Here is a 12720-nt window from a genome sequence, read left to right on the forward strand (position 1 = left end):
GATCTGAGTACACAGCAAATACAATGAACTCAACTCCATCACTTCAAAAAGACACAAACTACTACAAAGTTTGTGAAACAGTTACAAAGAGATGCAAAGGAACTACAAACTTCAAACAACTCTTTTTAAGTTTGTAGGTGTTGCTCTTTTGTAAGTCGCGGTGGTTGTGAGTGGGTGGTAGCTACAGTATGACATGTGTGTCTGGGGAATAATGCACTTTCACACAGACCACAGCTTAAATATACTGCATATCTAGTGAAGTAAAACGTATTTTCTCTGCCAGTAAATGAAATATTACTAAAAAGTAGAATAGATTAAAAATACTCTACTAAAAATACTAATAACTTTTAAAAATGCTTTCCTAAGGGGATTCGTCGAGGACTTATTTCATTGGTGTCCCCTATCTCTATCTGTCCCTGACATGGAAAGATGTGTTACCACGGATCCTCTCTCCGAGAGATTTTGCAACGCACCAGTTGATAAACAAAGACACGTGCTAAAGGGAAGTTTCCAAAGTGGGCGGCTCTCATGTGTTTCCGGGTTCCGAGCTGGAGCATATATAAGAAGAGCTGCGCAATGACAACAGGAGAGCAGAAACACGTACAGGAGAGAGTTCTTTTAAGAAGGGATCATTGCCCAATAAATAAACACATACATACATATATATATTTATTTAAGATTTATCAAACTTTACGTTGTCGGGTCAGGATGCCGTTCCTCGGACAGGACTGGAGGTCACCGGGTCAGAATTGGGTGAAAACGGAAGAGGGGTGGAAAAAGACTACAACAGACGAGAAAAACAACAATGTCTCCGTGGAGAGGTTGGTCATGAAACAAGCCCAGAGACATGTCGCATCACTAAGAGCGTAGAAATTGCGCAACTCTTAAATGCGCCATTGCTTTTTGTTAGAGAAAAAAATGTGTGAGGAGGAGGGGAGGGGGGGTTGCAGAAAGTTTTAACAGCATCATGAAGTAAAAAGCAAGGTGAGGGACAGGCAGTAGGCCCGCATCTTCTCGCTGTTTCTATCCCTAACCCTATAGAAACCACAGTGTGTCTTTTGTTTTTCTTTTCGAGTCCATGTTCCTTTTCTACTCAGTGAGCTATTAATAACTGCAACAAGTGAGTGGATTATCAAACCTATGTTGAGTCTGTCCCACTTTCCACAGTGATTACACTCACTATTAAAACTAAAAGCCTTTAACTTTTACATGACCTAAAGCCACACTAAACCACATAGAACAAAGACAGCTAGTAACATTTGAAACTTATGTTTGCATGCCAGTCTCATCCATTGTTCAAAAGAAAACTAACTTCAGACATCTTTATTTGTACTGAGTTGAAAAGAAACCGGTAATGAAATATACCTCCTTGTGCTTTTCCAGTTTTTGCAAAGCTGAGCAGGAGGAGTGCTTCAATAAGGAGAACCTGCTGCTCTCTCTCAGCTACGACATGGCTGCCAAGAAGAGGAAAAAAGACTTGATGAACAACAACACCAAGGTCCCCTGTGAGTCCCAGTGAAAGAAACACACAATCTGACTTTTGTTTTGTTAATATAAATATGCAAAGGATAAGACTTTTTATAACTTGGGGTTATAAATCACATAAAAATATGCCGTGATTATAATCCAGATATATTAAGTGTTTGCAAGAGAGACTCATGAGGATGTTTATGTAACATTCATGAGAGGAACACTTCCTATTAATATTGTTTATGATTAATTTTCCATCATTTCATAAACTTCATTTTCAATAACTATACTGTGTTTGAACTTGTATCTTCTTTGTGATGTGCGTGCATCTGTCACATTGCCTATTTACTGCTTAATGTGCACAGACCACTAAAAATAAACATTGTGCTTTTTCACAGATTTCCACAGGGAGAAGTGGATTTATGTTCATAAAGGAAGCACCAAGGAGGTAACGATGCAACTCATTTTGTTTCACATCAGCTTTTCATATTGTCATTGCTAATGTAAACATGCAGAGAAAACCCTATACTCCTGCCGAGGATCGCAATCTAATACCCTGATAATTAAATTCTCCCAGCGCCACGGATATTGTACACTGGGAGAGGCCTTCAACCGCTTAGATTTCTGCAGCGCCATCAAGGAGACCAGGAGATTTAATTACGTCGTCAGAGTGAGTCCTCCTCTCATTCTCTTTCTTCCAGATTCTTCTGTTTTATTTGTTCGGCCTCCTCTGTGGTTGTTAATAGATTTTTTTTGTTAGTGGCAGAGAAGGGGTTAAGGTCAAGAGGGCGTGTATACTTTTGCCAGGCTCTTATCAATGCTCTGCAGACAAGGCTCTCTCAGTGGTGATGATACTAACACAGGGAGTGTGTCTGTAACATGAGAAAGATTACATTTAGTTGTAATGTGATTGCCAGAACTGTTTTACATCACTACAGGAAATAAATTCATCTTTGCTGCTCTCTGCAGAGTGTCAGAAAGGTAAAACCGATGCACCAATAAAAACTCCCACAAGCTCCATAGCATATTCAAGTGGCCTAAAGAAAAATGACCACTCACAAGGAGGTCTTAGCTTCATGCATACGCCCATTGTCAATACTGTAATTACACAATGGTTTATCAATAGGAAATTGTTTAGTTGTCATTTTGGAGCTTCTCCTCTCCACGTCACAGTGCCACTACACCAGTTCTCCCACATGTGCTCCCATGTGAACTGTGGGAGGTTGGTAGAAGGACAAGGACAGACATTTGTGCAGTGAGGTGCGACCACCCGACAGGCATTTATGAAACCAGATCTGTTGGTTGTCAGGTGATTCAGACCTGACAACCCACCAAACATGTGCAACAATACGCAAAGATACACACACTTAGCTCTGGCATTTGTAAGAGTCTCCCGTTTGTGTTGCCTTGTTCTGTTCTCTCTTTTTTTTTTCTCTTTTTCATTCATGCAAAATGTTGTCTTCTAACTTGTGTCTCTTCATTATTTAAACTACCATCTTTAGAGACAAACTAACTAATAGACTACAGTTGTTTATAGTATATCAGCAAAATACAAAATCATATTATTTCCACAGCTGGAACTCTTAATTTATCACCTACATGTTGGCCATTACAGTCTCTGTTAGAGTTACGGACTGACCTTTTAGTGCAGGTTCCAGTTAACAAGTGCAGTGTAGTGTGCTAAGCTTAAAGAACAATATGGCTAAGTAACACCAGCGTCTGGTCTGGACACAGTGTCCTAGGTCACTGCTCTTCACTGGTTGTGTCTGATGGCATTTGTGGCTTCATTTAACACCGTCTCAATTACTGTACACATATCAGGTTCCGTCACAGGAAAACAAGAAGTGGTCCCTACTTTTCTCAAAGCACATAAATGGAGGTTACTTAACGGAGAAAGAAACCTGAAAATTTACTTTTTTTTTTTTTTTTTTTTTTTACAGTCTTATAATAACAATAATGTGCTGTGCTCCTAATACTGGCGATGTGTTTGTGGAAAAGTGTGAGTCGCATGCTAAGCCATGAAGTGCAGTTTAGGTAACAGTGGGGTCTAAAAGTAGATACGGAAACACACATTGTTCTGCCTGGCTGCTCTACAAAGAGAGAGACACTTGATGAGCTGCTAAAAGAAGAAGGGCATGGGATTAGGTTTTAGGAATGGAATGGAGAGCCAGGAGCGAGCAAAGAAGCTTAAAATTGGTAAAAATGAACAGGGAGGTAGAGGATGTAGGAGAGAAGCAATTTAGTTCAAAGGTGGGTATTACAAAGAGCCTCACACTCATCACCTTTTATTTAGGATTTAGAGGAGTTCTTATTTGCAGGTGGTGCCATTCGTAGTAATGAACTTGCATTTTTCATTACCCTTTTTACAAGTATAGGATTATATGGAGAAGACAGTTTGTCCTGTCTGTTTTTTCAGGCCTTGCATAACCTACTTACTACACTGCAGTTTATCAGAAGATACCTCACAATATGTTGATGTTGGTATGATGACAGAGGTCACATGCTACGGTCAGAATTGAGCAATGGGCAACCTGAGTTTCTCCATGATGTCACAGAATCTGTTACATGCCAGACATGCCACCCTTGTCTGCTAGCCAACGGCAACAACCACATAAAACACACAGACAGTCACGCTTGCATAGACACAAGTCAGCATACACTGTGTCAAATGATTCAGCTAATTCACATGACAGCAGGATCAGGAGTCAAATGATTAAACGTTTGTTTGTGGAAGTTGACGTTGTTGACAGCCTGGGTTGTTCCAGCCCCTTTTCAGGAGCTTCTTCCCTCTAAAGAGACTGTGAAGAAGAATGAGCAAAGCCAAGAATGCTGTTATATGTTCACTGGAACCAGCTTTAGCCCAGAGTAATGACCAGATGGAACTGCTCCAAATTTGTCCTAGACGGCATTTATTGTTAGGAGTGCGAGTGCCTTTGTAAGAATGCAGCATAACAAGCATCAAGTAATGAAGCCATGGAACAGAGAGTCTCAGCAGCTGCTGGGATGAAATTTATGTTGTTGTTTTCTTTCTCTGCTCCAGCTCCTGGAACTTATCGCCAAGTCCAAGCTTCCCTCGCTCAGTGGAGTAGCGCAGAAAAACTACATGAATATTCTGGAAAGAGTGGTACAGAAGGGTAAGTTGTGTCACTCTTCTCAATTTGCCTCTTTGTCATTTGTGCATGTCTATTTTAGTCTGTTCTTTTTTTTTACACATATGCACAATAATGTGAATAAATATATGTGAATGTACAAGTTGTAGTTCCAAATAAATCAAGTAGTAGACTGTCCTTGTCTTTAATAAAGACATTATCCCAACATAAGATGCTAACAGAGGACATTAAGCCTTCCTGCTTTGTTGTTTGCACCAGTAGGTGAGGAAATAAGCCCTGGCGTCATCTAAAGAAGCTGGGAGTGAATTTAGTGCTTTAATGGCACACTGAAACACACTGACAATCACCAGACCCCTCTACAAGCCGTAGTATAAACTAAATGTTCCCTTTGCTAAACAGAGTTACAGGTTGTTTAGGTGGCATTATGAAACCTGTTGAACAAATATTATGAATGTCAAAGAAGGAAAGTACAGCCACTCCAAAACTTTTAGTTTAATGCGCTTTTTGATGATTCACCATAAATATTTTACTGTTTGGCTGTTTGCCTGGTAGCATCTAATCTATCTGTAACACTCTGGGGTTTAGACCTCACTTTTAAATGGCAACTGGGATTACTCATTTCTTTGATTTTTCTCCCACAGTCCTTGATGACCAACAGAATGTCCGTCCTATCAAGGAGCTGCTGCAGACGCTGTACGTCTCCCTGTGTGGTCTTGTTCAGGACATGGGCAAGTCCGTCCTGGTCGGGAACATCAACATTTGGGTGCACCGCATGGAGAACATCCTACAATGGCAGCAGCAGTTGGACAACATCCAGATCAACAGAGTGAGCATCTGGCCAGGATACAAAAAGAGGAGCTAGAGTCATATAAGTGCTCTGAAGGAAAATGTAGGAAATATAATAAGCGCTTAAATACAAATTTCCATGGTATTCATGACTTTATCTACCTCTTGTTTCCTCCAGCCCTCTTCCACGGGTATGACTCTGACCGACTTGCCTTCCAGCCTTCAGCTCAACATTATGCAGTGCCTGTCAGATGGCAGGGACCTGGTCAGCCTGGGCCAGGTGTGTCCCGAGTTGGGGGCCCTCACTGAAGACCGGCTGCTGTGGAAGAGACTCTGCCAGTACCACTTCACAGAAAGACAGGCATGTAGAAATGAATGGATGATCTGTAAAAAATATGTATAGATGAATAAATATAATTGTTTCCTTGCTCACACATGTTTGCATACACTACAGCTTAGTCCCACTGTTTTTAAACTATGTATCTGCTTCATGTGACATCCATGCTTAAGACAATAAAAGTAAAAGCATGTCTGATGAACTAGACTTGCAAATAAAATATGGGAGGCCAGAGACTGTGCATACTGTCACTACAGTAACTAGTATCATGCTCCTAAAAATGCACTTGAAAAGCAAGCGAGATTGTCTAAAGTAGTATTGAAGCTTTCCAATAGGTCAGCGTGGTTTGGATTTGGTTTGTGCTTGGGGAAAAACCTTATCCATTAAGGCTACTGAAATCCTTCTACTTTTGACTGTGTCATTGTGGATGCTGTGCAGAGTAAATTCTCAAAAATGCTAACATTAAAGTAAATGTTTCCGTGCATTTTTCTCTCCTCGGGTCATTTCTGAAAACTTGTTCTCTCCTTCTGCAGATTCGAAAGCGCTTGATGGTGTCAGATAAAGGTCACCTGGAGTGGAAGAAGATGTACTTTAAGCTGAGCCGCTGCTATCCTCACAGAGAGCAATACAGTGACACCCTGCACTTCTGCACACACTGCCACATCCTTTTCTGGAAGGTAGTATATACTTTTAGTAGTAGTATATACTTTTTTACTTTCTCTTCGCACTTGATCAAAGTGGATGTGAAACTAAAATGTTATCGTTAGTGAAACTGCACTGGATGATAAAACGGGAAAAACGTTAATGTCTTTTTTTGTTTGTCTGTAGGACACAAACCATCCCTGCACAGCCAACAACCCAGAAAGTTGCACCATGTCCCTTTCCCCTCAAGACTTTATCAACCTTTTCAACTTTTGAACTCTCTTCCCCAAACCCAAATGAACTAACTGTATATATTGTACATAGATTTGTACAATCATTGTTTTTTGTTTTAAGAGAATGATCAATTCCTGGATGTATATTTAGTTGACGTATGACTGGAGGGGCTTCAGGCAGTGGGACACTTATGCAATCGAGTTTCTTTTGAGAGAGTACACAGGCTTCTGGCAGGGTACACAGTTGAAAGTGAGTGAATGTGACAGACAGGGAAAGAGATGTAGAAGAAATGGGACTGGATGAAGGAAGGAAAAGCAAAGGGAAAGACAAGAAATAGTCATCTGTCAGAGTTTAGTCTTTGTTCCATTTTTTTTTTTTATTACACTCCAAAGTAAAGAAACCTCTTGACCTAAGCTGTGTGCACTGGTGTTTCCTAATTTTGCATTTGTTGTTCCACACTTTTTCTATTGTTTTGTCAACATAGGAAGTACGATTATCCAACAGTGTTTCTTTATATGGTGATGTGTTTAATGTGATATTACAAGGTCTGCTTACATGGAAGGATACTATGTGTTTGATGTTCAGATGAAAATTGCAATAATACTGTGTTTGGCACTGGGATGAAGAGAAATAAATTTTGAGTTGCTGCAGTACCAAAGAGGTAATTAATCTAAGCAAGAGCTTTGGTAATTTATCATTAGATTGATGATTCTTTGTTATGTTAACACACCAGCATCTTTTCTATTTTTTCCTTTTCACTTTTATATGGATTTGATTTTTTTTATTTGTGTTTGAGTGCAGTATTACCAAAGATTGTAACCAAAGTCAGTATAAAAGTGGTGTTTGCCTTTTTTTTTTTTTTTTATAACATTTGCTGAAACAGGTAGTTTAACCCTTTTTGTTTGCAATGTTTTAAGATCCTAAAGCTGATTTTTTTTTTCTTTTTTTCTGTTGAGAATAGTGGTATTTAGGGTTTGAGGCTCTAATCCCAAATGTGTGTTTCCCTGTAGTCTCCCGCATGTTTTTTTTTTTAAACACCAGCTGATTGTGTTTTCCTATTTATTTATTGAGATTCTGCCAAATGGCTCAACCTGCACTAATCGGTTTGGTTAAAAAAAGAATGGGAAAATATGGGTATAAAATGTGCAATTTACCCAACTTTCCTCTTTACTGCTCAATGAGGAAGGGTGTACATGCAATGCAACACATTCTGTTGAGTAAATTAAAAAATCAATAAAACTTACTTCTGGCATTGTTTATGTACAATCATTACACTTGAATTTGATGTCTTATCACACAGATTATGTAGGACTGTTATTTACTTGGAACTGATACATGTAAACAGTCCTTTTGCTAATGGCAAACTTGTGCTCTCTACTGGGAAAACGAAGAACTGCAAGGTAGACATTTTGAAAAAAATCTTAGTACTTCAGGTAGTTACAACAAAGTATATGACAGATGATGTTTTCTCTATTTCAGTTTCCATCACTATTCATATGTGAGTAAGATTAAACAGTAAGCCAAGACACAAAAAAACAGCAAAGGATATTAAAGATTAAAATTAAAAAATAAACAACCTTCTGCTCTTTCTTGCACTTCCATCTCATGAAATGGAAACACAGGACTTTGCTTTCATGTTTTCTCCTTGACTTAGATTTTAAGTAAATTTAAATGTAAAATTCAATTCAGGCCAATTTTACTCTGGCAGAGGAAACATTAAAGCACTGATTAACTAGGGAACAAGTTCATGTCTCCAGTGCCTTTATACTAAAAGGACTTGGGGGGGGCATTAGTCCTAATTATGTAGGCCCGCTGTAAAACAATGCTAGGGTAGTGAGACAATGAGTTCTGTGTGAACAATTTTCACAAAATAAAGTGAATTTCGATACGTAATTCTCCCAAACAACAGTTTTAATTGTTGCTGAAGGGCAAATTTAAAAAAGAAAACAAATACATGACACTCACAATATAAACCATGTAATAAATCACGGCTTGTTATATAATGTATTAAAATAAATAATATTTATACAAATATTATTCATTTTACCAAGAGATATGATTTATTTCATAAGTCATGGTGTGCGTCTCCTACTGCAGCATTACGCATATAGTACTGCCCTGCTCCTATGGGCATACAGGTAGCTTCTGTGGCAGACTGTCATTTAACATTTGGAAGCATGATGTGTATGACTGGCAAAGGCAATAAGCTGCTGTCAAGGCAATAGCACACAGGCATCAATTTAAGGCCATAGTGTACATTTTTACTAACCAGTGTCATCCTGATCTTTAACCTAGTCTCAAATCTGCTGGTTTAAGGCTGAACTGTCCATTTGTCTTACATCAAAAAAAATGCCAGTGTATTGTTGTCTTGATGGCAGAAAAAGATGGGAATGGTACATTCCCATTCTAACTCTGATGATCAATTTCTTGGAAATCTTATCAAAAACTGTAATACTCTCATTTTATTTTTTACTATCATCATGTAAGTATATCATCTACAGTCTGTGCCTCTTGAAACACATAATAAGCACCAGTAACAACTTTCTGATTTAAACTCCTACTATAGGAGTCACCAGTGTTTGACATTACTGAATAATCGCTTCAGTTAAAATAATGTTATTAAGTTTGTTGCATATTATTAGCATCGTACTTTGATAAAAAAAAAGGCATGTCTCCCAAGTGGATCCTTCTAACACCTTTCTAAACTGAAGATATGACATGAGATCAATGTAAACATTGCGTATCAATAGAAAATTCAAAACAGTAAAGTCTAATACACTCATAAAGTCTTTGTGGATGGTAGACGTGTGCCTATACATGCTTCTCTTATAACCATTCAGATTTGGCAGCATTTTTCTTTTTGTGTGTTCTTCCAGTGCATTCTGTGGGATGGGGTGAAAGTCCACAAAACCTTCTCAATGGTTTAGTACTGACTTCAGAGGATCCAGAGATGCTGTGGTTTACAAGGGTGTAGCCAGAAAGTATTTGTCACTGTAGAACTGCAGACCTGCGTATGCAAACAAATTAGCCATCAGTATTAATGTGACTCATACGGTCACGGCCCCACTTATGATCTGATTACTTAAATGATTATCAGTTGTCATATTTGGAAGTGGGGGTGAGCCATGACAACAGCCAAAGTTTGAAATTCTCCCCAGATATGAGGGTGTGAGAGACGACACAAAAGACGACTTGTTTAAAACAAAGGACCTTCACACGCACTGATCGGGGCACTGTGAACTTTTACAAAACTTTCTTTAATATTTGTCCAGTGGGAGATTTTTCAGTTATTTATTTTCAGTTGTGTGTTTCTGCTAAATTAAATGAACAGAACAATACGTTAGCTGGAAACAGCCCCAAACCACGAGCAGGGATGCAGAGCAGCGTGAAAAGGAAATCTCACAGCAGAGCCAACGATCCACATGGAAGTGGCTTGGAAACCAAACCAGCTGTATGCAATACGCTAGGAGTCCAGCATAGTTGCCCCAGACTGTTCTCAATAAACAGCTGGAACTTGAAAGTAAGCTGACAAGTTCACTTTTCCATTCTGACAGCTGGCCTCGTGTCTAGTCCCGAGGTTTCAAATGTGTGCATGATCACATATACTCTCATATACTACCATAGACAACCATCATTTTAAGTAACCAGTGTGTTTAAATTTAAGGTAAAGTGGTGACCGTGACAATACACATTAACATGTAATGCGTTTTTGTAGCTCTGAGAGAAAGAGTCAAAAGAACATATTTATAATCATCTGGTAATGCTCAAAGGCAAAGGAAGGAAAAGTGAAGAGTTACCAGAGTTAGTTAATGTCACAGAGAGGTACGTTCTCTTTCAGAGTTCTGAATAATCCACTCAATAGCATCCCATCCCTACAGATTTACACAGAAACAGAAGATTAAAGAAGATACAGAGGGCATCGACAGAGACAGACAGCTCAGCACCACCAGAAATAATACTTTTACTGTATGTCCAGAAATGGTCCTGGAACAACAGAGAAACTAATGGAGACAGCGGATGTCTTTTAGAAGACATGCAAAAATAATAATAATGATAATAATTCACCAGCACTGTGCTTATTACATAATTCTATGTTCAGACTACATGCAAAAGATGTTTTTATTTTACCTTCCTGGCATTAGCGGACATTCTCCTGGCCATCATTCCCTCCAGGTAACTGCACAGACTCACTCCCTTGACTGTAATAATGGCTTCCTGTGTCAAGATGGTGCTGAGGGGAGGGTGAGGAAGGTGATAGTGGCATGGAGAGAAAAAGAGAACATGTTCATGGTAAGATATGAGTAAATGGCAGAACTCTAGGTAGCTGCAAGGACACAATGTCTAATTCATCCAAGTTTCTATAACTTTGTTAATCTATGTGGATTGTAACATTAGAAAGACACAAATCAAGTACTTACACCTCAGGGTTGTCAGGGTGTGGTCTATAAACAAGCCTCTCATCCACAGATATAAGGTTGGTAAGAGTAATCTGAAAGAAAAAAAACATTTGAGTTTCATGACATTACAAGGAATGTTGTGAAGCAAAGACACAAAGTAGAACATTTTAATTTAGTGGCACAGTTTGTCCAATAAGCCTACATTCGTTGAGCACAGCTCCATCTTTTTCTCGTCTGGGTCGACTATGGAATGTTCCTTCACATACGTCTGTGTGTGGTTGGTCCCCAGTATCTGCAAACACATAAGTCACAGTGTGCATTGTAATATAAACTGCAGGATATAATCATCCTAAATATCACTCACTAAATGTACATGACACAGCTGCCTCTTGTGCTCTTGCCTTTCTCTTTGACCGCTAAAGCCTGGATTGAAAAGCCACTGACCTCAGTAAAAGAGGTAAACAAAGATTTGATTAAACTTGACTCAAAAGCTAAATTTATTACACATCACATCCATATAAATCATTAAACACCAATGGGCTGTTATCCTCCATCGTGGTGTCTGTTGTGGTCGATAATAATAATCCATACAAAGTATCAAACCCACTGAAGGACCCACTTCATTGACTGAATAAAATCACGAAGATACGAAATTCCTTGAGGCCTATTTAGAAATCCACAACACTATTTTCTCCACGTGTGTACCTTTATCGATACATCTTGTTGTGTATGTGTGTGTTTGTGTGTGTGTGAATGAGAGAGAGAGAGAGTTGATGACTGACCGCTCGGACAATGGCTGGCAGGCCCCACTCTGTGCTGAGAAGTCTGTGGCTGTGCAGCCGTCCCTCAGCATCCAGGTTGCGCTCCAGCACGTCCACCCCGATGACGTTGGGGTTCATGGGGTTGGGGTACTTTCTCATGGCGGCCTTGATCACTGTGTCCCATGGGTAACTGTATGCAAATCATACATTTAAAAAAAAAGTAGCGCATTTTTCTCCCCTGTTAAGTGCACAGGTGCTGAAGTCTGACGTTAATCAACAGTACTGTGATTTTGTAAAATGTTATTTTATAAACGAACTGTCATATACAACCTAAATTATGCCCATAACAAAGAGCAGGTCAAATTTATTGACCACATCACAAGGAACTACAGTGAACGAAGGACCAGGCCACATCGGCCTACGAGTTCATTCTACTTCAGTAACAATTCTTAGGGAAAAAAAATAGCAACCAACCTGAAAACATGTTCGGTGCTCCAAATCTTCATATTTATATAACAATAACTTTGACCTTAGAGCGGAAAAATCCTCTATGATCTGAAAGTAGACCTCACCGGACCATTTTTTATTATGAGGAACTAGCTCCAATAATCAGAGAATAGGGCCTATGATGGAAGCTCCAGGCCATCAATGAAGAGAGTCCAGACAGCGCATCAGCCTCGCGTAAAGACTGCGCAAAGTGCTCTGCTGATCCCCTCGGAGCAGGAACAAGAGGCGGGATGCATTTAATGAAGAGATTACAACAAACTGCTCATGTAAAACAACAAGGGAGAAGCCGGTGCAACAACGGATCCACCAAGTGTCAAGTCAGACAGAGTGATCCAGGTCCATCGGATTATGGTGAGGAATTTCAAAAATAAAAGGCTTGACTGACAGCCTTTGCCCTGAAACAGTTGGTTTGAAACAATCTCTTCCGACATATTAGGCCACTGTCCCAATTAACAGCTTTCTACACATTTTACTGC

At 39.4% G+C, this 12720-nt stretch overlaps 2 protein-coding genes across 3 annotated transcripts; one reads left to right on the forward strand and one right to left on the reverse strand.

Annotated features, from left to right (window-relative positions):
• Positions 1-578: 578 nt before the first annotated feature.
• fbxo32 (F-box protein 32) lies at positions 579-7831 on the forward strand. The gene is made up of 9 exons (XM_067511161.1): positions 579-821; positions 1384-1505; positions 1869-1918; positions 2048-2140; positions 4511-4604; positions 5222-5406; positions 5545-5727; positions 6237-6380; positions 6532-7831. The coding sequence occupies exons 1-9, from the start codon at positions 709-711 to the stop codon at positions 6619-6621; spliced, it is 1074 nt and encodes a 357-aa protein (XP_067367262.1). The 5' UTR covers positions 579-708; the 3' UTR covers positions 6622-7831.
• prelid3a (PRELI domain containing 3A) lies at positions 7820-12579 on the reverse strand. Of its 2 annotated transcripts, XM_067511163.1 has the most exons (7): positions 12212-12579; positions 11759-11927; positions 11179-11268; positions 10998-11068; positions 10708-10810; positions 10377-10451; positions 7820-9586 (listed from the first exon to the last, which is right to left on the reverse strand). In XM_067511163.1, exons 1-6 carry the CDS (start codon positions 12241-12243, stop codon positions 10392-10394), a joined length of 525 nt encoding a protein of 174 aa, XP_067367264.1. In that variant the 5' UTR covers positions 12244-12579; the 3' UTR covers positions 7820-9586; positions 10377-10391. The 2 variants fall into 2 exon arrangements, with proteins under 2 accessions (XP_067367264.1, XP_067367263.1); XM_067511162.1 differs by lacking the exon at positions 10377-10451.
• Between the last annotated feature and the right edge of the window lie 141 nt (positions 12580-12720).

Source organism: Channa argus, chromosome 7, assembly GCF_033026475.1.
Source record: "Channa argus isolate prfri chromosome 7, Channa argus male v1.0, whole genome shotgun sequence".
Classification (NCBI taxonomy): domain Eukaryota; kingdom Metazoa; phylum Chordata; class Actinopteri; order Anabantiformes; family Channidae; genus Channa; species Channa argus.